Raw genomic sequence first — 22,706 nt, 5'->3', positions numbered from 1 at the left:
TGAGGCAATGCCCCTCTGATATCCAGGGGTGCCATAGGTGTCTGCATAAAATTGCTTGGAGAAGTAAGAGTTGAGGTTGGAGACCGTTGATTTTCTCCAACACCATCTTCCTGATTGCCTTGCTCCTGAGTAGGGCTCAGCAGAGCCTGAGAGTCCAGAGTGTGAGGTGTGTTACCTCTGTCCCAATACTGCTGTGCTACAGGCACTTGGATAAGTGAAGTAGTAACAGATGGAAGGAGAAATTAAAAGGCGTTAGTGAGGAAATAAACTGCTTTCATTTCAGATTTGAGCCAACAGACTAAAATGGTGTGATTTGGTATGAAAACAGTGAAGTCAAAGAGTGATACAGTGAGAAAATTATCCTTGTATCAGTAGAAAAACATTTAAAATAGGAACCTCACTCTAGGGTTACTAATGAGTTTGCAAACTTTCACTTTTGTATTGTCATTTATTGTTGAAACATGCCCAGTTAATTTCTTGGGAAATGAGTGAGATTAGCCTAGCATCTGGTCTCATCTCAGTGCACTTTTGCTGGTGGCTATTCTGTCCCTATCACACAGGTGCCAGCAGCCACGCTCACTGCCCCAGCACAGGACCCCGAACCTACCTGGTTACCCACACAGTGCCAGGCACATGCCAAGGGCTGTGTGATCCATTAAACCTGGCGGACACCAGCCAGCAGCTGTCAGAAGTTATTACACGGGAGAGCCCAAAGCGCACAGCTCCTAAAGCTGAGCTGTGCTGACAGCAGAGCGAGCTGTCCCGGAGGAGGGGAGGCTCGGGGCTCATGTACCGCTCCCTGCAGCTCCCTGGGACAGGCGGGGTCGGGCTCTTCGCCCCGGGCACAGACAGGAGGAGAATCGCAAGGTGCACCAGGGGAGGCTCAGATGGATCATTAGGAAGCCGTTTCTTCACAGTGGGTGGTTTGACACTGGACTGAGCTGCCCAGGGAAGCCGTGGAGTCACCATCCTTGGAGGTGTTTAAATAAAGACTGGATGTGCACTCGGTGCCCACCTCTGGTTGACAGGATAGTGTCGAGTCATAGGTTGGCCCCTATCATCCCGGAGATATTTTCCAACCTGGGTGATTCTATGATAAATTCAGCCTCAGACGAGGCTGTGCGAGACAGCGCCGGCGGTGCTCGGCTGCTGCCGCCCGGGCGGTGAGACACACCCGCGGCCGCGATCCGGGCCCGGGAGTCCCGGAGTCTGGCTGCGGCATCCCGCCACGCAAGGGCGGCGTTCCCTTGGCCCGGGGCACGGCTGACGGCGGGGCCCGGGGCACGGCTGACGGCGGGGCGCGGGGCAGGGCTGACGGCGGGGCCCGGGGCACGGCTGACGGCGGGGCCCGGGGCAGGGCTGACGGCGGGGCGCGGGGCACGGCTGACAGCGGGGCGCGGGGCAGGGCTGACAGCGGGGCCCGGGGCAGGGCGGCCGCCCAGGGCTGACGGCGGGGCGCGGGGCAGGGCTGACAGCGGGGCCCGCCGCGACCCCTGAGGGCGGCGGCGCCCGGAGTCCCCTCAGGGCGGCCCCGCCCCGCCCCGCGCGGGGGCGCTGCGGCGCACGCGGCCGTGTCCGCTCCCACAATGCCCGGCGGGACCGCGCGCCGCCGCCGCCCCGCTGCCAGGTACGGCTCGCGCCCCCCGCGCGCGGCCGGCGCCCTGAGGGCCGCGGGCGGGGCGGGATCCGCGCCCGGAGCCGCCGCCCGCCCGCACTGCCCTGCCCTGCGCCCTGCCCTGCCCTGCCCGCACTGCCCCGCCGCCGCCTCGCTTCTCCTCGCTCCCTTCCCCTTCCGCCTGCCCGCCCCTGCCGGCCCCAGGCCCGGCCGCGGAGCCTCCCGGCCGGCTGCGTTCGCGCCTCAGCCGCGGTCGGCGCGGGGCCGCCGCCGTCTCGGGGGGTGCGGGAGGCAGCCAGGGCCGCTCGGGGCTCCTGGCAAGCGCCGCTCGGTAGCAGAGCCCGCCGTGCGCAGGGGTTCCGCCGCTCCGCAGGCGGGAGGGTTGTGAAGTTGTGTGAGCTGGAGCGGTGCGGGTCCGCCCGAGTCGGTGACCGCCGAGTCAGCGCGGCTGCTGCGGCCGCTGGGGGCCGTGCCCGAGCTGCCACGTAAGTAGGTGCTAGGCGAAAGGGTCAGGCTCCCAAACTCTGGGGTGCAACTCGTTCCGTTCCCTTAGCTTGTCAGAATTGTTTGGACGTTAGGAGGAATTTCTTCCGAAGGGGTGATTATATATTGGATTGGGATCCCAGGGAGGTGGTGGAGTCACTGTGCCTGGAGCCACCTGTTAAGGAAAGACTGGACGTGGCACCCGGTAGTGGTGTCCAGTCACAGGTTGGACTCGAAGATCTCAGGTGTTTTCCAACCTCATTGATTCTGCGAATCTTGATTCTGCCTCTGAGATCTCTTTCCCCCTGACTTTTTGGAAAGAATTATTATATTGGCTGGTGATTTAGGATTATTCCCTTGTCTTATCATACCCGATGATGTCAAAGTAGCTTTGTTTGTTGTGTCCTTCTGTAGTGCTCCAGTTTGTGATATGAATTTCTGAAGTATTATGTAGTATGAAAAAATTAAGCTCCCTCCTGTATAATGCAGCTGTCACAACCCTCAGAAGTGGGGACAATAAATTGTCCAACAGTGTTAGGTATGTGTTTTATGTAAGCACAGAAGTTTTATCTGTATTCTGTGTCAGACAGGAGTTCAGCTTGCATACCTTCCCAGTTTTATATATTATGGAAAGGTTTTATGAGAGGCAGACATCCCAACAAGAAATGCGGTGATTAAATTGGCTGAAGGTTATCAGGTGCAGGAGGGTAAGCTTGCCATTACACTCGATCTGGTCAGAATTTTGAGAAAGCTAGAGTTTTTTTTAAGTGAAGCATCCTGAGCAAATCATAGTCACAAGTCACTTTCAAACACTTGTTAAAAGTGTTACAAGACTATGTCAGATATGTTTAAAACAATTAACTGTCAGATCACAAGTTAGATGATGAATTTGTTACAAAAGGCTAGAATGCTCCACTCTCCGTTTTCAGTGTTTCTAGGACTTCTGTAGATGCTGTGGATTAGGTACCATCGTAACACTGAAATAAACAACATGATAATTGAATATGGCTTAAAAAAAAACAAGTACAGTGAAACAGGCTCTGGTTTCTGTCACCTGAGGTTTCTTGTTCATGGGAGGAAATGAAACCAGGCACATGTGCTGATTGCTAGTTCTGAAACAGTGGATACTGACATGTGCAGGAGGAATTGGACAGCTCTTGGGAACGTGCAGTAACAGAGGAATATCCACCCTGCTCCCTCTTACCTGTCTGTGGCCAGCTTTCTCCATGCTCCTCTTTTCCATGAGTCCTCTCATTTGTGGGGAGGGCTGTAAAAGGAAAATCAACAACAATGGGGCAGAAGTAAATACTAGCTAAGGGAAACAAGAATGGTGCAAGCATGGAGTGCTGCTTCTGTGAGGTACTTTCCCTGTTGGTGTTTGTGTGGGGGTCAGAATCCCTCTGAGCAAAAGGTTATGACTTGCTTTTAGTATCCCAGGTAGTTTTTCTGTGAACTTTTCCAGTTGCTTCTTAAGCAGCCTGTGACAAAGGGGTTCCACTGGCTGGTGACAAGTTTTGGATCCTCTGTGATACCTGTGACCCAAACAGCTGCTGGTTGGATTTGGTATTCCACAGTTCTGTCATGGAATGAGGCCGTGAACCCAATCTGTTCATTTCCTGGCACCTATAAGAAATTCATAGGCCATTTGTAGTGAAAGTGCAGTCTTTTGTCATCTTCAGGTGGTTGAGGGATACATAATTTTTGGAGGAAAATGTATGAAATTTGTAACAATTTGGTGAATTACTTAATGCAGCTTTGAATAGATGTTTCAAAAAGACATTTAGAAGTAACTCTAAAAGCATATTTGTCTTTCTTCAGTCTCTAAATATATAAGTGCATATCAAATTTACCACTTAGCTCTTTGTGTAAAGCTGTATAGTTTTGAGAGCTGGATAAAATAGATTTAATAAACTTTCTTTCTTTGATAATACATTTTCAGGTAAGGCTGAATGTTCTGTTACAGTACGTGTATTATACATTTCTTGACATACATATGATCTTCCAGCCAAAGTAATTTATTAGCTTTGGTTTTTAGATAGTTTTCTGATTCTGCTGTTAGGAGGCTGAGAAAAAAGTTCATATTTTCACTGGGTGGGTTTTTAAGATGATGGTAACAAAACCTAACTGGTGTTAGGATCTTCAGCTCAGCACAATTTCTACCTTGCGTGATTTTGTCATATATGAAGAGAATTGGCAGGTTTCAGTAGAGGCTTATCTTCTGTTATAGAGCCTGTTTTTCTCTGAATGTAAGCAGGAGTCTTAAAGAAAGTTGTGTTCAAGATTTATGCAAATATTTATTTACATACAGATTAGACATAAAAATTGAAAGAATACCTCTGAACATGTCTTTATCATTTGTTTTGTCTGTTGTCTGTGCATACATGCTGTTGTTAGTGGTATTTATGTTCTTTGTTTTCAGTTGTAGGAGCAAAGCAAGTACGATGAGATTGAACATGTAAAATATTAATGCTTTGGAAATAGAGCTGTGGTTGTGCTGTGTTCTGTTCCTGAAGTGTTCTGAGCAGAGGAGATGATGGATTAATCAAATGTAGTGGATGAGGGGAATAATGGGGTTCAGAGTCAAAGGTTGTGTAAACCTCAGTTACTCCTGTGCTGTGCAGATGGATAACGTGCTTTCTCATTTTAAATGCCTCAAGTGATGGGACTTCCTGAACTTCACTTAAAGAACACAGAAACATTTGAATATCCTAGTTTTCTTTTTCTTTAATTATCTTTTGAGTAACCTCCCTTGGCTATGTTCAGGCCTTTCCAATATGTAGGGCCTCACAAAAAAGAGCTGAAGTGTGTTGTTACCCAGTAAATATATTTATTAACTTTTTTGTTTGTTCTTATCTCATCAGATAGCTCAACATGAACTTTAACCATCAAGATAATTTAAAAAGTGAACAGAATAATATCTTCTGCGAGCTGGCTGTGGGATTCTGGGTTTTTCGTGCAGTGCAGTCCCATTCACTGCCTTTTCCTGAAACAGGACATGGAGCTGCATTCCTTTCTTCATGTTAGGTGCTAAGTAAGTTATTTCTTTCTTCAGGGGAAATGCCAATCCATGAAATTACATTTTGTGCAAGTAAATTAATAAAGTGGTATTTAAACTTTGCTATGGCATCACTGCTCTTTTGTTTGTATTGATACAGCTCCCAAAAGTCTCTGTCAGGATTGAGTTCTGAGTGGTAGAGATAGTTATTGGCAGAGAACCTTTACAGTTCAAAGCTCCTCTGCAGTTTTGTTGTGCTCTTGAGCTGCTTGGGTTAGCTCCTTGGTTGTATGGTTAGCAGCATAGTTAAGAAAATGAGTCCATGTGCATTCCATGTGAATTGTCCTTCTGGGAACACATGCATGAACTCAGATATAGGTAAAAGTTTCTAGAACTGTGGGTTTTGTTTCTTGAATGCTTCATGCCAGCAAGCTGATCCTAGAGGAAGTCCCGGAGTTGGGGTTTTCTTTTTTTGTGTCCTGCTGATGGAAGCACTTTGTTCAGGAGGGAATTCTCTAGTGAAGTGCTGAAATAACAAGGGCACCTGATGAAAGCCCCAAGGTGTTCAGCAGACTGCAGTCAACAATCCTGCTGCTGTTACAGCTTTGGGGAGAGTCTCTTGTGCTGTGCAAGTAAAATCTGAGGGTATTAATTTGGAATTTATTCAGCTAATGTGATGTATCTCAAAGGACGTTGAAGTTTGACTGCTGATGAAGCTGAATTTATTAAACTGAAAGTGACAACACATGTTTAGTGCTTATGTTATTATATGTCTCTCTCTGAGGAGTTCATAACCTTGAAAAGTCTGACTATTGTTGATTATTCATTACGTTTCCTGATGGATATAAAAGCTTTGGGAAGTGGGAAATAGAGAAGATGAGAGTTCAGGTAAAAATAGCTATTTCTTCTCTTTTATGAAGAGGTAGTGTCTTTTTGGGGGAAATTTGGATTTCTGACTTGTGAGAATGCAGTCATTCAGCTGCTGAGGCTTGTAAAGCACCCTTAACGTCATAGTTTGAAAGGTGCTGTAAACATGTCAGTATCACACACAAAAGCATATTTCAGCTGTATCCAGAAATATGTTTCCTCTTGCAGTTTGTGACTGTATGGAACTTGAGAAGCATCATCTGAGGGTGGCAAAAATATTTTTTCGTAGTGTCTGAAGTGATAGGTGTAGTATATGGTAGGAGTCTGCAGAGCAGTGTTAAGAGCTGAGGAAGTGTTTGCTTTTGGCTTCATATAAATTCTAGCAGTTCGCCCACTTGTAGGAGAACAAATTTGTGTACTGATGCTTAGCAGATAAGTAATGCTTTTAATACTTGTCTTGCTAAACTTCTGAATGTTTTGATTTAATGTAAGGTTTGAAGAACTGATTTATGGCTCATGTAGATTAGTAGGTACTGTTCAATTAAGACTCTAGTCTGAGTTACAGTTGAAAATCGTAACTATCCCAGTTGAGGCCTGAACCCACTGTACAGCTTGAGAAGTTTAATTCATCACAGTTGTCTCTGTTATCTCTGCTTTCACTTTAATTCTGATTCCTCCTGGTTTGTGTTTTGTTGCAGGTTGTTGTTAACTCTGTTGGCAATGTCTATGATCTTATCTGCCTCTGTGGTCCGTGTAAGGGATGGACTCCCACTTTCTGCATCTACTGATTATGACCAGAGCACGGGAATGCAGGAATGTAGAAAATATTTTAAAATGCTCTCTAAAAAACTTTCTCAGCTTCCTGATAGATGTACTCTGAAAACTGGACAGTATAATATAAAGTAAGACATCTCCTTTAAGTATTTTCAATATCTAGATTGTGTCTTTCTGTAAGTGAAAAAGTTAACTGTGCAGCTTAATCAAACTAAGATTAATTCTTGGCACTGTTCAGTTATCAGAAATTTAAAACCTGAGAAATTGTAGAAAGATTTGAACCTATTCAGACTTTCATTAAAGTTCCTTTATAATGGCACAGTCATAAGACAACATCATGGAAAGAGTGGCTTTACACTGAATGAAAGGGTAGGTTTGGATTAGGCATTTAGTAGAAATTCTTTATTGTTTATAGTTCACTTGCACTTTAACTGACCTAAATTCTGATTCTAATTTAGGTATTTTAAATGAGGTGAGTAATTTCATCTTAACCTCTAGTTAACCATGTAGAAGTTACAGTGGTAGAACATGTACCACCTGAATGATCCTAGAATGTGCTAAAACCTTTCCATCTCTTACAGGGATATGTGAGTTTCCAGTATTTCTTGGATTAAAGCCCAGGATGGACTAAATTGCTTCGGTTTCTTTACAGGCTAACTACAGTTGGCCTGTAAACTGATTAGCTTAAAACAAACTTTTAAGAGTAAGCTGTAAGGTTTAATCAGGGTAGATTTTACTACTTTTGTCTTTGGTTGCTTTTAATACTGTAAGTTATCCAACAAGATTTTAAAGAAACTTGAATGTTATCATGAAAATCAAAACTCTAATGAATTGCCTAAATGCAACAGAATATGTATATTGCAAACTATCCTGATTTCGTATTTGCCATCTCTGATTGTCCTCGCAACTGTCTTTGGAGAATTACTAATTCTGCACTCTAGAGAACAGTTACATTTCTTCCTATTTTCTAGAAAGAGCCAACAGCCATCCCCCAGATCTGAAGATAAGGTTCTGCATTTTTGGGCTGCTCCAGATCACATATTGTACATTTGAGATGAGTGAAAAGCTGTTATGGGATGAATCTGCTGTGTTTCTGCATCCTAAAAGCTTTGTTATTTTCTGTTTCACCAGTGTGTGTATATGTGTGCACACACACGTAGATAGCTATATACATATATGTGTAAAACAGCTTCTCATATGAATGTACAATGTGGAGTTCAAATAAAACATTGCCTAAAAGTAACTTGTTTTTCTTCTAGAATACTGTTGGACTTTTCAGTAAACATTAATTCCTTTGCTACCCCAGATAATTTTTTGTTTTTCCGGTTACAAATATGAGATCAGACTAGAAAAGCAGTTAATGCACTGAATTTAGATTTGAAATTTTGGATATGTTTTCTCAATTCTAGCTTTATAAGTTCTCTGGGAGTGAGCTATATGATGTTGTGCACCGAAAACTATCCTAATGTCCTGGCTTTCTGTTTCCTGGATGAGCTTCAGAAGGAGTTCATCACTACCTACAATATGATGAAGACAAATACTGCTATCAGACCATACTGTTTTATAGAGTTTGGTAAGGATCTGCCTTTGTCCCCCTTCATTCACATACTAAGACAAATGTGAATTTAAGTAGATACAACTTAATGCACACAAAAAATGTCCAAAGCAGTTTATAGCTCTGTTTCAGGTGGATTTAGAATCTGATTTAACTGCTGTTAGAGTCAATAAAGAAATACTTCTGGGGCATTAAATTAGGCTACTAGAGTTTTATCCAAACTTACTTCTGTTCATTCCAGTAGGTTTTGGTTTAAGCCTTGTGTGAACAGCTCTGGAGTTCATCTTCTGGTGGTAATACCAGGAGTTATTTGACTTCATACCTGTTGAAATACATAACCTGAGAAGTCACTGAGCTTCATAAATTTCTCAAGTAAAAGATTGCAGTTTCATGTTAGCTCTTAGCTGTGCTACCTCTTGTTCAATACATGAAAGGGAGAAATTTTTACTTCTCTTACGATGTAGTGGAGCATTAATCTTCAGACTCCAAATACAACTCATCTCATATATACCAGATAACAGCTGTTATGAATTCCATTAATTTATGTTGCTTTAATACTATATATTAGAAATTACTGTAATTAGATATTCTTATGAAACACATTAGAGCAAAGAGAGCTGCAGTTTTAGAAACACGGGGGAAGATACTCCGGTTGGTTAATTCCTGTCTATAATTCAGCCAGTTAATGACAATTTCTATGTGACATTGCTGTTCTCCTTGTGAAGATTTCTGTGAACACTTTTTTTTCCCACAACATAATTTTTTTGATAAGGATATTTACTAAACTAACAGAAAAACTAGGATAAGTGCAGTAAATCCATTGTATTAGAAATGCTTTCAGTCTCATGGAATGAAAAGTCATTAGTTTATTCAGTTATTACATACTTAGATTTTTAGATCTTATTTTTTTAACTGCAGAAGTAAATAACCCATGATGTATTAGACACAAAACAGAAACAGCATTAAAAACCCAAGATAAATACAAGTATTTCAAACAATATATTTCGGTTTGTGAACTGAAAAGCTGCATGGTCTTGGATTGTGTAATTACAAAGTCATAGAAAAATACCTTTTTATTTTAAATTTTGCACAGATAATTTCATTCAGAGGACCAAACAGAGATACAACAACACACGTTCTTTGTCAACAAAGATGAATCTTGCTGATATGCAGACTGAAATCAAACTGAGACCACCGTATCAAATTGCTGTGTCAGAACTTGGTTCAGCCAATGGCTTTTCTCATATACCTGTGCGGGAGTATAAGGGTACTGGTAAGATATCTGCAGGTAGGTTCAAGACTTCTGTTGTTGTATCCTTAAATGAGACAGATGCAGCAAAATTCAATTTATTTTCTTTAAAAAAAAAACTTTTTTCATGTTTCTAAAACATAAACCTGGTGTGACCTTATGTGTATTTTAGCTGAGGTGTCTCTTCTAGCTGTTTTGTCTCTTGCTCCAAATGTTCACCTTCTTGAGACACTCAGAGGAAGAAATGGCTCTGTTCAATAAACTGCTTTATTGAAGTAAAGAAATCCTGTAAATGAAGATGAGCACTTAACAGGAAGATGATTTTTATTTTTTTACCTTTTAAGATTTCTGAAATTTTTTGATATTTCTGCCCAGTAAGACTCAAGTGTTGACATAAGCTGAGAGCAGTGTCAGGAGTTAGAGCAGCTGGAGGGAGAAGCATCTCTTTAGGGAGCCTTTGCAATGGTGAAAATCCAAAGAGCTGTGCTGGCTAAAAGATGCACTCTCTAAAATGAGTGCCTTATGTACAATGTTAAAACATGCCTTAAGTACGTTAAAAATTGCAATTTTGTATAAAACTGCCAAATCCATTTAAGTAGTCATTAATTTTTTTAAATTTTAATTTACTTCATGCAGGAGGTAAATGTGGTACTGTGGGGTTGAACTGGGTTAAAGGTTTGTGCCATTAAGTGAATCCTCTGAGTGGGTTTGAGTCCCATCTTCAGATGTTTCCCAGCAGGACAGAAACAAAATGCCAGATCCTTGCACTGATACATGGGCTCCACATGTGATACTGACATCATCCGATTTCAGTCCTCCAAGTTTAGTGAAGTAAAATCATAAATAGAATGAAAGGAAGTGTTGATTTTAATTAGTTAATATATTTTATTTTTTTTTCCAAAAGTACTTCTGTCTATAAATTATCCTGAGCAGGTCCATACTGATGCTGTTCACTTTACAGTGTCAGGGTGCAATCATAAATCACAAAATTACAATTGTAAATCTAAACACCTCCTACGATGTTGTAATAAATGAGATTTTGTGCAGTTTATGTGTATGTATATATTAATAGGATCTTTTTGCCAGTATATTATCCTTATTATGTACTTATTCATGAGGATTACTCTAGAAGATTGAAAACTGCTTTCTATGGAAGATGAAAACCAAACAAAACCAGTAGGGTGTACTCTGGGGCCTGATTCTGAGAATTTCAGGTGCTATGAGGCAGTGTAGAAATAGCTTACAATCTCTGTATTTGCAATTTAACACTATTGGAGTTAGAGTTAGGAAAATTATTAAAGGGAAAGTGTGAAGGTGTTCAAATGGTTTAAAAGAGTGGAATCATCTAAGCTGCACCGTGCATAACTTTGTCATCTTTTTACATGTGTGGGCTTTTTTTAAAGGTATGTAATGCTATGATACCACTCTTTGCCACTTTTAATTCTTATATTGTTGTTTACTCCTAATGTTCTTGTGCAATCTTGCTTTTTGGAAAGGGTTATGGAGGCAGAAGGGGCAGCTGGTTAACTATGAAAATTGGAAAAAGCAATAAGCATGAGAGAACTCAGCCTGTGTCAAAATTGGCTGTTTTTTAAAAGTTGTCCATGTAATGGGAGATGGGGTTTTTATTACTTTTTTGAGTAAGAGTGTTGGAAGGTAATATAGTCCTAAATTAAAGAGCATAGGGACCATTTCCCTTTTAACTAAAAAAGAAGATTCAACAATAATTGGCAGGTGATAGTCTATTTTTTTTTTACTTACCTCTCCACACTTTCTTACAGAAGAAATCCTGTTGTCCCCTTTTCTTTCCATGTAATTTTTTTCTGTTTCTCTTTCAGTTGCTTTTAACTTTCTTCTTCCTCTGAATTCCATAGATCTCTGTTCAGTTATCCACTTCCTTCCTCGAGCTGCTGTAGAAACTCACCATCAAAGGGCTGTACATTATGAGAAGCTGGCACTTTGCTACTTCTTCAGCTCTTCACATTTTAGATGCTATTGAATAACAGTGTCTTTTTTAGAAAGTCTGCTAATGGTTTTGTAGTTCTTTACATTCATCACTTCTCTCCACCCTTGAAAAGAACTTTCTCTGGATGTTTGCTGCCCACTCAGTTGGCTGGACTTCCAAGTTTCTCTTTTGCTCTAAGGACAGAGCAAAAAGATTCTCACAAAAAGATGTTTTGCCTAGTGGAATTTCCTGAATATGCTGTACTGTTAAAAAGCAGGACTTTCTGGAGTGAGCTGTGTTAAATGAAGTTGGAGAGCATCCAGAGGTGGGAAGTTAGGTGGATGCAAATCTTGTTTCGTTGTGCAGAATGGCAGAGTTGGAGGCATTTGCTCTCACTTGCTCCCACTGTAGCTGGGTGTGTAACGGGGTGAGGATCCAGGCCTGCTGTGCTGGCAGTGCTTGCAGTAGCAGCCCTCTCCCTTAGAGTTGTGCAGTGCACTGAGGAATAGGGGAAATTCTGTATGTGGGAAGCATAAAGAGTGCAGATTATGGATGGATTCCTGCAAAGGTACATGTAGGTGTTGGCAAGCGTTAGAAATAAGGTCACAGCATGCTGATATTTCAGGTTAAGATAAAATTACTGTTTTCTGAGCTCTTTTTTCAGTGAAGAAACAGTTGTCAGATCAAAGTTATTTTTTGCTTGATGGCATACTCCACACTTCTGGTGGGATTTTTTTTACATTTTAGTTTTAAATAAACTTTCTTACAAGTAATGTAGTTTCTCATACCATGTAAATTTTCTGAATATTTATGTAAACATCAACATTAAATTCAGAATTTGTCCTTAATTTGAACTGAGAAATTTTGATATGGCACTTAGTAATATTTCTAGGATTGATGGATGTACCAATTCAAAGTCAATTGCCCTTTACTCTGCCTTCTCTGACATTCCTTCTTCATTCTTTGGTTTTGCCTTAATTTTTTTGTATATAAATGACTCTTGTTGCTTTGATTGCAACACTAAAATTTTTTAAGCCTTAGAGATTTAATGACATTAGTAATGGTACATAATATCCTTTTTTTAATATATATTTTAGCGAGATAAGTTACTATTTTATGAACCTTCATAGACTTTGTTGATTTAGCTGACCAGGCTCTTCACTTTTCCCCCCATAGTTCTCAAAGAGGTGTTTTAAATGCAGTTTTAGCACACAATGATTTTAAGTTACCCAATACATGGGGAAAAGGGAGATTTTCTGGAGAGTTGCAAGTGGAGAGCAGTGAACGAATTTTATCCAGCAGTTAATGGAATGGAATTACTATTGGCTAAAAACAGTCATATACACCCTCAGCTTTTTTCCACTCTCTAAATGAGATGGTTTAAAAAAAGCCAAAACAAAACAACCAGTTGGGAGTCATTGAAAAAGAGTGGTTTGGTATGCAAATAGCACATGTAGCATATCTAACCTTAACTGAGTGATTGCTGGGAGTAATGTACCCTACAGTTAGAAAAGCAGTGAGCTCTCAAAGTTAAACATAGGTTATACTTTTGTTTAAAAAAACACCCCAACTGATTATACACTATTAAATTCAGCACAAATTAATTAACTGAACTCATCCTGTATATTTTTGTGTTATTGTACACTCTTAATTAGACAGTCCTGCCTGCTTATCAATGTGAAATAGCTTTTGTTGGGGCTTTTTTAGGTTCTGTAACTTCATAAACTGTTTGAAAAACCTTTTCCCTGCATCTGTGCAATACAAACAACTGGGATTGACACCCCCTCTCTATTAATGTTACAGTTCATTAACCTCATTGTTCACATCTTCACACTTGGTTGGTTTGAACAGAATGATTTGAGTACAGCTCAGTAGTTCCATTGTTATCCCAACATCGCCCGGACTGTTAAGAGTTTTGCATTGTTTTTTTTCACATTTGCTTTCTGTTATTCATTATGCAAAGGGACAGTAATGAGGAACATACATAACTGTTACATATTTGTCACCCTAGATAAGCTTGAAAGAGTGGGTGTGCATGGAAAAAGTGTTTTAGTTTTAATGTGTTTTACTTGTAAGAGGCTAAGCACAATCTGGAAGGTCCATATAAGATTGTGGTGTAGACGCCAGCTGAGTTGCAGAGCTGTCCCTTCATGTGTGTCTTTGGTAGCACACACTGTGTTTTTAAGGAAGGGCACTGTGATAGTTTTGCTTCAGCGTTTTGTTTAGCAAACAAGCTAAATCAATCTCAATATCTCACTAATGCATTGGTGTTAAAGAAGAGTGGATGTGAGAGAAGCTCTTAAGTATGTGACTTATTAGCTGGTTACTGATTATGGACAGATTTCAATAGCAAGTACATCTTTTACTTTTGATTTCCTGGCATGTTTGAGCAGCCACCAGTACCATACTGAATAAATGGAACTTATTGAGATAAACAGTAAATATAGCAAGGCCATTACATATGTGGACTGGAGGAAAGTTTACTTTTTGCTAAATCTTGTGCTGAAACATTTATAATGTTTTGTCTTTTTAGAAAACAGAAATAACATTTTCTGGTTTGCTTCAGCGATCTCTTGAGCTAGAAACCACTGACAAATGAGATTATTATTTTATTGAATTTCTGAAGGCATTGATTTGACCTTTGATATCTTCTTTTGATCTGCTTTGCAGCTCCTCATCAACGTCTGGAACCTGTGACTCTGCCAGGGATTGTCTCATTTGTGCTTAGTCTGTTATGTGGAGCTTTGAATTTAATCCGTGGCTTCCATGCCATAGAAAGCCTTCTCCAGGTATTGTACATCTTTATGAATTTGTTATGCATCATAGCAACCACAGTTTTCATTTTAGGAGACTCTATATGAGCTGAGTTGTGCCAGTTTATTTCAAAAGTACTGTTTGTGAGGTTAGGCCTCTGTTACAAAACCTGTATTGTTTGTGATCTGTGCATCCTCCTTGAGTGTGCTGCCTCATTCATCGAGGCTGTGAGTTTCAACAGCAGTGGAAGGTGGGTGGCCGACTCCTTCCCTGGTACCTTGGTAGCAGTGAGGATATGAACATAATGTTCTGTTTTCTAAATTTATGCCAGGGTATGAGGCGTTTAATTTCTGTAGATGCTATTTAAAAACACTTGAGTGCAATGATTAACAGCTTTGAAAATCTGGGCAGTTTTTTTGAAAAGTATACAGAGCGGGAATCTTTAAACAGCTTTTGTAAAGTCGTTTCTTTGAGAACTTTTGTAGTATTTTATTTGTATTTAATAAACCTGATTTCTCATTGTGTATTGAAAGGATTAGTGTCAGAAAGTTGTCAAGTAATTTCTTCTCAGCTCCCTTCACCAAACAACCTCCCTCAAACCCATTTTTTTTCTGTAAAATCTCTCCTATGACCCTTCCTGTAGCCTTTCAGTTTCTTTCTATTCTATTTCTTATGCTGGTTATATTCCCACAAGTGCTACAGTGTCACTAATAATGGTTTATGCTTTCAAGCAATTCAGGTGAATATGCTGGTAGTACTTGGCAGGCATGCCCAGAATGTTCGTGTGTGTTGCCACAAAAAAAAAAAAAAGACCTCCTTACAATTTTTAATGGCTGTTATTGTGGTGATAGATATAGAAACCAAAAACCCCGTGGAAGTTTTCTGGGAGAACATGGTAATCCTCTTGCTTGGCTGGTAGGTATTTTTATTTTAAACATATCTGGACTTCATAGAGTCATTTAGGTTGGAAAAGACCTGAGTCCAACTATAACCCAGCACTGCCAAGTTCACTAAACCATGTTCCAAAGTACCACATCTATAAGGCTTTTAAATTCCTTCAGGGGTGATGACTCAACCACTTCCCTGGGCAGCTTGACAGCCCTTTCAGTGAAGAAATTTTTCCCCTGATGCAACACGAGGCCATTTCCTCTCATCTTACCCATTGTTACCTGGGAGAAGAGCCCAACTGCCACCTTGCTGCAATTTAATTTCAGGTAGTGGCAGAGAGCAGTCAATTCTCTCCCAGGCCTCCTCTTCTCCAGGCTAAACAACCCCAGTTTCCTCAGCTGCTTCTTGTAAGTCTTGGTCTCTAGGCCTTTCAGCAGCCAAGTGCAATTTTTTTTGATACCTAATGGATTTTTTTTTTTTTTAGGGAAATAAGATAAAGAATACCTGTATTCCAGTTATCTTGCACAGTACTGATAGATGTACAGATTGAATAAACAGTACTGTTGAGTCTCAGCATTTTGGGAAGACTAGTGGATAGATGAGCAAGATTAATGAAAATATTCTATGCTAAGTCCTTCTTTCTGAGTTGTCTTTGGTTTGTTTTTAAAAGAATGACCAAGTGAACCTGCATCTCTATCTCTAATTAGGTTTTTCTGTGTTATGCACAATTCTCTCAGTTAATAAATAGGAATGATTTTAAAGTATGCTGTAGTACAAATAGTACTGAACAGATTTGTCAGTTAGTATGATGTTGCTAAATCTTATTTTGTTACCTTTCTGCAGCTGATTTTTAAAAAAGAACACAAATGTTAGATTAGTCTATTTAAGTGATGACAGGACATCCAGTTAATTTTATTCTCTATGTTACTGCATCTGGGGGTAATAGATTGCAGTACAGATGGAAGATAATTTTCATTTCTGACAAATGAGACACGCTAAAAATACATTAAAATTTCTCTTAATTTATTTTATTATGGAAAAATCCACAAGGTTTAGGGAGAAGTAATCCAAAACACAATTAATGGAACCAGTTTTGAGAAGTCATTCAGAAGTGTGTCTCTGAATTACTGTTGGCTTTATAATCAGTGGTTTTATTTGGGTGTTAATAAAATTCTGTTACAGTCTGTAACTGTACTCCACCAAATGTGCAGTGGCACTGGGGCAAAGACTTGCAGCCTGGGTAGAAGTTACTGATTGTGGATGCAATTTTTGTGTGCAGACATGTGAAGTTTTTCCTGGTCAGCACAAGACATGGAAGTGCTTCACACTGAACATACTCTCAGCAGCCACAAGTTGTTCTTGTGGATGGAGCACCATCTTCTCAAGTGATATTTGCTCTCAAGGAAAACATTTGCATGCATGCCCATTGTTTTACTAGGAAGGTGTTTGGTGGTTGCAGATGTTTGCTAGAAATGCAGTTAGAATAGTCATTGAGCATGGAGATTGCTCAGCTCTGTAGGAGCTATAACAACCTGTTTGAGTAAGTTAAAGGGTTTGTTTTGTTTTCTAAACACATAGTAGAAAAATCTGTCACTTCAAGTAAATTTTTCCATCTTTCCTTCAAGAGAGCCCTATTTTCCGAGTCTCTCTGATAAATTCCTGTGCTGCTGTTAGCTGTCACTGCCTTCGTTATTCTCTGTGCAGAGTTTTACCCCACCCTAGTGGCCAGTTTGGGTCCTTTCCTGTTACCTCGTTTCCATTTTGTGAAACTTTAGGAAGGCACAATTCTATGAAGTTGCTATTAAAGGTGGTTACCAGTGTTTAGATTTGAATTTTCAAAGGCATCTGGAGAAGGTAAATAATCCAGTGTTAGAGCTGGACATCTTTAAAGCTTTTGAAAATCTTGGCAAGAGTTGTTTGTTGTGAATGAACATTTTGGTCAGACTCCAGATCATGATTTTTTTGTAGACATATCAGTAAGTACTGATTAGTCCTAATTGTTTAGTGTGGTAAAGGAATTGCCTTAAATCCCTGTGTGAAACTATTTTAACATGCAATAATTCATAACTTTCATACTGTAAATGGCTGATATTTCACTTGTTTTATTGTAAAACATGGCTTTTTCTTTTATTCTTGCAGAATGAAGGTGAAGATTTCAGCTACGTTATTGCATTTTTTCTTGGAACCGCAGCCTGTTTGTACCAGGTGTGTTTTTCTGTTTGCATAATTCACTAGAGTTTAGAAACATTACCCAGTCATGCATAAGTGTCATCATGTTTTCTTAAATGTCACAGATACTTGAATAGGGTGATTACAAAAAATATTTTCTGCTCTGTTTTTTTTTTTATTAATTATAACTATCAACGTAGTAGTAGATTGATACAAAAAGCTTCTGTTTGCTGGCATTTTTTCTCCAGCTGGATGATTAAGACATTTAATTAAGACAATTATCTCTAAAGTCACAAGCAGTGGAGGTTATATTATTTTTTTGAAATAATAGTTTCATAGTTCAAGTAGACTTAACTGTCTGAATAAACAACTAACTGCTTCGTCCCTTTGGCCAGATTTGAAGTAAATACAGTAATACCTAAGCACTGCACCCCAGAATTTTCCTCACTTGGTACTTTAATGTGCATTTCCTTCCTTTTCAAAGCTTGTGGCCACTTTTCATTGTTTTTCTTCCTGGCACTTCTTGCTTTTGTTCTCTCTCAGTTTTCCATTTCTGCATCTGAATTTGACTTTCCTTTATCATTTATAGCAAAGTGCCCACTGGCATCTGTCATTCAGTGACACTGCTGTTACATTAACCTATGTCTATGTCTCTCATGCTCAGTTGCTATTATTATAATTACTTTGACTTTTAATCTTAGACTTGTGGAGTATGCACAAGTTTCTGTTTCTGTGGGCCATTGTTTAGTACTGTGTCAGACAGTAATATAAGAAAATGCCTTTCTATCAGTCTTTTTTTTTTTTTTTTTTTGTCTAGGTTATCTGTAATCTTCATTCTCTACAATTTATCTCTAGCAAAATGTCCCAATGCGACTTGTGTTCTCCAACACTTGTTGTCTTTCCATCAACTTCTGCCTTAAATAATTTAGATAGGTGTTAATTTTCCATGCCAACAGTCTGATAGTCTGCTCCATATCAGATAAGGTAGAGCTCCTCCATTCTTTTTTTGTATAAAAAAATACACTTTTGCCCCTCCTGTCCCCAACTGGAAACCTTATTCTTCATGAAGTATTCATGTCTGTCCATTGAGATATCTTTCCTCCTGTTTGCCTTGAACAGAGCTGTAAAGAAAGTCTGAAAGAAAGACTCCATGCAACTTGGAATGTAGGCTTTTTGTTAATATTCAAAATAGATCTGTTGAAACTCTGTTTCCCACCCTCTGCTATAATTTCTGTAATATGTGATTGGTCAGTTTTCAGAATTGAGGGATGTTGGTTCTCTGGCATGTTCTCATGTTCTTTGGCTAGTTAAGAGGTCAGGACATTAATTCCCTGTGTTGTATGACAGCACATTTTACTGACATTCACTCACCAGACATCCATCATGCTGTATTGTCTTGTTCAGTTAATAAAAACACAGCAGTGTGTCTCTAGTTCCCAATAAATATTTATAACTCAGATGTGTAGGTAAAAGAGCAGGACTTAAGTATAATATGATGGTTTAGACTCACTGACATGTCTAGTGTTGCTTCATAGTTTCTAGTATTTTATAAAGAAGATAAAGTAACAACTGCCTCAATTGTAGCAGAAGTGCAAAGTGTCAGAAGCTGAGCCTTCAGTCATCTCTGAACATTCATTAAAAAAAACCAACAAAATCTTCTCTGAAGTAGCACAGAGGAGCCTCTCCATAAAAGCATGCTCAGTATAACACTTGCATGATAACACTTCCCTTTAGTAGTAGAAAAACAACCCTCAGGAGTTTCATAACAGTACTTGTTATAGTAAGCTGTTAAAACTGCATTGTTTTGGCCTTTTGACTATTTTTGGGCTTTTCACCTGTTCTGTACGGTGCACATTCAGTAGTTCAGAGTTAGACCAATGAAAGATCCACTTCAGAATTCATTTAAGACAGTTCTTCAGTAAAATTCAGTCCTGTGACATCATGTTATAGTAACATTTTTAAACTACTCTTTTCAAGCCTTTATTAATCATCTTGATGAAGCATATCCTGGCTCTTATTTTAATCTTGGAAGCAGTCACACTTGTTCATACATTGTCAGTGGAAATGACAACACTAGGAAATTATCTGAATTCTTATTGCTGAGATACCAGTACCAACTAATTGCTCTTTTAGATATGATTTGTGAAGTTGTCAGCACAAGCAGGTTGCATTTACTCTGCTCAAACTGGCTAAGCAGGTTCAGAACACATCTGTCTAGATTCTGAAACATGCAGCTTATTCATCTCCAGTTTTACTTTGCTTTGGAAGAAGGACATACAAATCTTACTGACAATGCCAGTGCTCTTCGCTCTGACAATATTTAGATATCCAGACACTACAAGTAGCTGTGCTGCTCTCAGCCACATTTGCAGTGGAAACACATGCTTTATAACAAAGTGGTAGAGTTCAAATAGAATATAAAGTAACCTCAATAAATTGTATTGTTCAGTTGCGCTTTTTTGAGGAACATGAAAAATGAAAAGAAAATTAAGTGGAGTTTTTTTGACTGATAAAACATGGCAAATACCTAGGAAGAACAGAAATGACACTTAGATAATCTGATGATGGATGCTGTTAAATGTGTGTGACCATAGTTATAAATCCACTGGGAACAGGTTTGGAATAGAAAGTAAGCATAAGTACTATTGTTATCTACCTTAAAGCTCGGAAAAAAAATTCCTTTAGCAGAAATTACCTGAATCCTGGGAAGGGGTAAAGGAATTTTTTTATTTTTATAGCAGTTAAGGGAGTAGTTCAAACAATAGAAGAAATAAAAACAATGTCTGGGTAAAAGCTGTGTCCTTTTAGAGATGAAAACTGAGACAAAAGACTTGAACAGCTTTCAAATTACAGTAGGAAGAGGGCTGGGTAGGGAACTGTGGGCAGTCCTGACAGACTGTGTTCCACCAGAGTGTGCAGAACATTGCCTAAAATGTGGTAGAATTACAGGACAGCAGTTGTGTGTGTCTCTCTCCAAATGTGAAGCAGCTGGAGCAGGGCAGGGGGTGTGGGCCTCTGCATCTCCTCGGAAACCCTCAGCATCACCCCTGGCAGGACACTGGGACACGTCTGGGGGATTGCCTTGTGCTGAGCTCTGGGGCCCTGGTATTGTGCCTGTCCTTCCCACTGCTTTCCTGAAGACTTCTCTTGTTCTTTCTCCTCTGCTTGAGTAGAACAGAGGTTTTTTTTGACCAGAGGTTGCCAGGAACATCCACTAACTTTAGTCATAGGCCACTCATTGCAGTCTGTAATTAATTATTATGAATTAATTGTTCTCAGGGTTTAATGCAATGCAAATTAAATTTTGTATTGATATCAGGTACTCTTCACCCTTCTATGACTGCTGAATTGATACTGTTCTTCCATGTTTGATTCAGACTTTTCTTGGTTTGGGCTGTAATTTTTCAGTGACCAGATAGTTTTTCTTCAGAAGAAGTTACTTGCCATGAGGTAACCTGATTTCTTTTTTATTTCCTGACAGTGTTACCTGTTTGTGTACTACACAGGCTGGAGGAATGCCAAGTCCTTCTTGACTTTTGGGTTGATCTGCCTGTGTAACATGTACCTGTATGAGCTGCGCAACCTGTGGCAGCTCTTCTTCCATGTGACTGTGGGAGCCTTTTCTACCTTACAGATCCGACTGCGGCAGCCGCAGGGAAAGTCCCCCGATTACAACGTCTGACAAGTCCTGGAACATTGAGACCAAGTCTTGTTCCAGTAGTTACTCTCAGGAATGTAAAGCTGTTCTCCAAATGAAGAAGCTGTCTGAATGGGGCGCTTTTTTTTTTTTTTTTTTTTTTTTTTTTTTTTTTAATAAATCAATGTAAGATGCCCATGGACATTCTACGCTTGGTGGTTGAACCTTTTTTAAATAATTTTTTTATTTTCTTGAAAAGGACAAAAAAGAATATGGGACTAGTGGAGGAAAGTGAAGTATATCCATGCAGTGAATATGACTGGTGGCATAAAAAAGCTTAATTCATACATTTATGGAGATAATCTGATGTGGAATTATCTGATGGTCTTTTAAAGATCACATTATCTAATGGTAATGTGGAAGCACATTTTTACATTAATGGAGGAATGTGTAGAGTATGTTCTGCATATCGTGCAAACTTTTAACTTCCAAGGTCAGTTTTGCCTTTGTGAGGCAGTAGGGAATAGGGTAAATAAGTAATAATAATGCTATTGCATATTAGCAAATAGATGTGGCATATGTAAGATACTAAACTTTTGAATGTTTTATTTCACATTGACATATATGTGAATGTTTTCTTAATTAAAATGTAACCTGGAAACTCAGTTTCTAGGGATCGGCTTCACCCGTGGTGCTTTGTCTTGTGCTGCAAGTTCTTTAATGTGTTTTCATTTATTATTTTCTTTTAATTATTCTTTGAAATTGGTTTATGTAGCTACAGTTTATTTTTTGTAATTATTCAAAAAGTTCTGCTACTAACCAGGATTCTTTCATACTTCATGTGTTTGGACTCTGGAAGGGTTGAAAGAGAGCAGATTGGTGAGTAAATGGAGTGACTTGTACTTGTTGGAATGCTGTTCTTTTTATATGTTCTTCCTTACTTTCAGAAATGGATGAATAATTAGCTCAAACCTGAGACAGACAACTGGTGACAGGAAAATAATAAATCTGTCTTGATTAGCTTAAACAAGAAATATGGGGATTGTGTTGATTCTTTGGGATTTATGGGTTGGGTGTTTTTCTGCTGGGATAAAACCTCTGTGATCTAGTGAAGAGAATGTTTGTATGCTCCTAAAGCTGGTGAATCAACCAGCAAACTCCAGCCAACCATAGAGCACCACCATCACTTACACTGGAGTCTTATTTTTATATGACAGTTATTTATGATGTTTTATAATGTACAAATAGATGTAAGTTTTTATCTACAAGTTGTAATCAAGCCCTAATGGCAGAGAGGTTGCAATGCCCTTGTGTTGCTGGATCTGAGAACTGGCAGAACTTTGCTGTGAAATGTTGGTCCAGGCAAATTTTCTTGGGCTTTTCATTCCAAAACGTTATGTTTTTAAATAAGTTATTTAGTGCAGATTTTATGACCAAGAAAAAAGGAGCTGGATATCTTATTTTATTTTTAAATAGATGGAGTATGAGTTAAGAAAATTGTGGATAATACAACCAAGAAGAATTAGAGAATGAAACTGCAGTGGGAAGTGGTGTGTCTCAGACTGCTGTCTGAGGTGAAGCCTTTGGAGACCCCTTGGTGTGCAGGCTCCAGGGTTGGTGCTTTGCAATTAATTCTCTTCCCTCCCCACTGAGAGACAGGGAAGAAGAAGGTGTTTATAAACATGAGCAGCAAACAGCCCTTAGCACCAAGAAATACTTGTAGTAGCATCCAGTGCACCATTCTGAAAAGGTGAAGAGCAGTCCTTTACCATTTA

General features: G+C 39.6%; 1 protein-coding gene across 3 annotated transcripts; it reads left to right on the top strand.

The window, feature by feature from the left end:
• Nucleotides 1–1,555: 1,555 nt before the first annotated feature.
• On the top strand, nt 1,556–21,965 carry SEC22A (SEC22 homolog A, vesicle trafficking protein). Of its 3 annotated transcripts, none has more exons than XM_077784939.1 (8): nt 1,556–1,627; nt 4,960–5,129; nt 6,659–6,862; nt 8,144–8,307; nt 9,383–9,577; nt 14,154–14,272; nt 17,265–17,330; nt 20,929–21,965. In XM_077784939.1, the coding sequence occupies exons 2-8, from the start codon at nt 5,116–5,118 to the stop codon at nt 20,974–20,976; spliced, it is 810 nt and encodes a 269-aa protein (XP_077641065.1). In that variant the 5' UTR covers nt 1,556–1,627; nt 4,960–5,115; the 3' UTR covers nt 20,977–21,965. The 3 variants fall into 3 exon arrangements, with proteins under 3 accessions (XP_077641065.1, XP_021381747.1, XP_021381748.1); XM_021526072.2 differs by having other exon boundaries at nt 20,776–21,965; XM_021526073.2 differs by lacking the exon at nt 1,556–1,627 and adding an exon at nt 1,910–2,100 and having other exon boundaries at nt 20,776–21,965.
• Nucleotides 21,966–22,706: the final 741 nt, after the last annotated feature.

This window comes from Lonchura striata, chromosome 8 (assembly GCF_046129695.1).
Source record: "Lonchura striata isolate bLonStr1 chromosome 8, bLonStr1.mat, whole genome shotgun sequence".
Classification (NCBI taxonomy): Eukaryota; Metazoa; Chordata; class Aves; order Passeriformes; family Estrildidae; genus Lonchura; species Lonchura striata.
The sequence above is the reverse complement of the archived record's forward strand: the minus strand, read 5'-3'. Positions and strand labels throughout refer to the sequence as shown.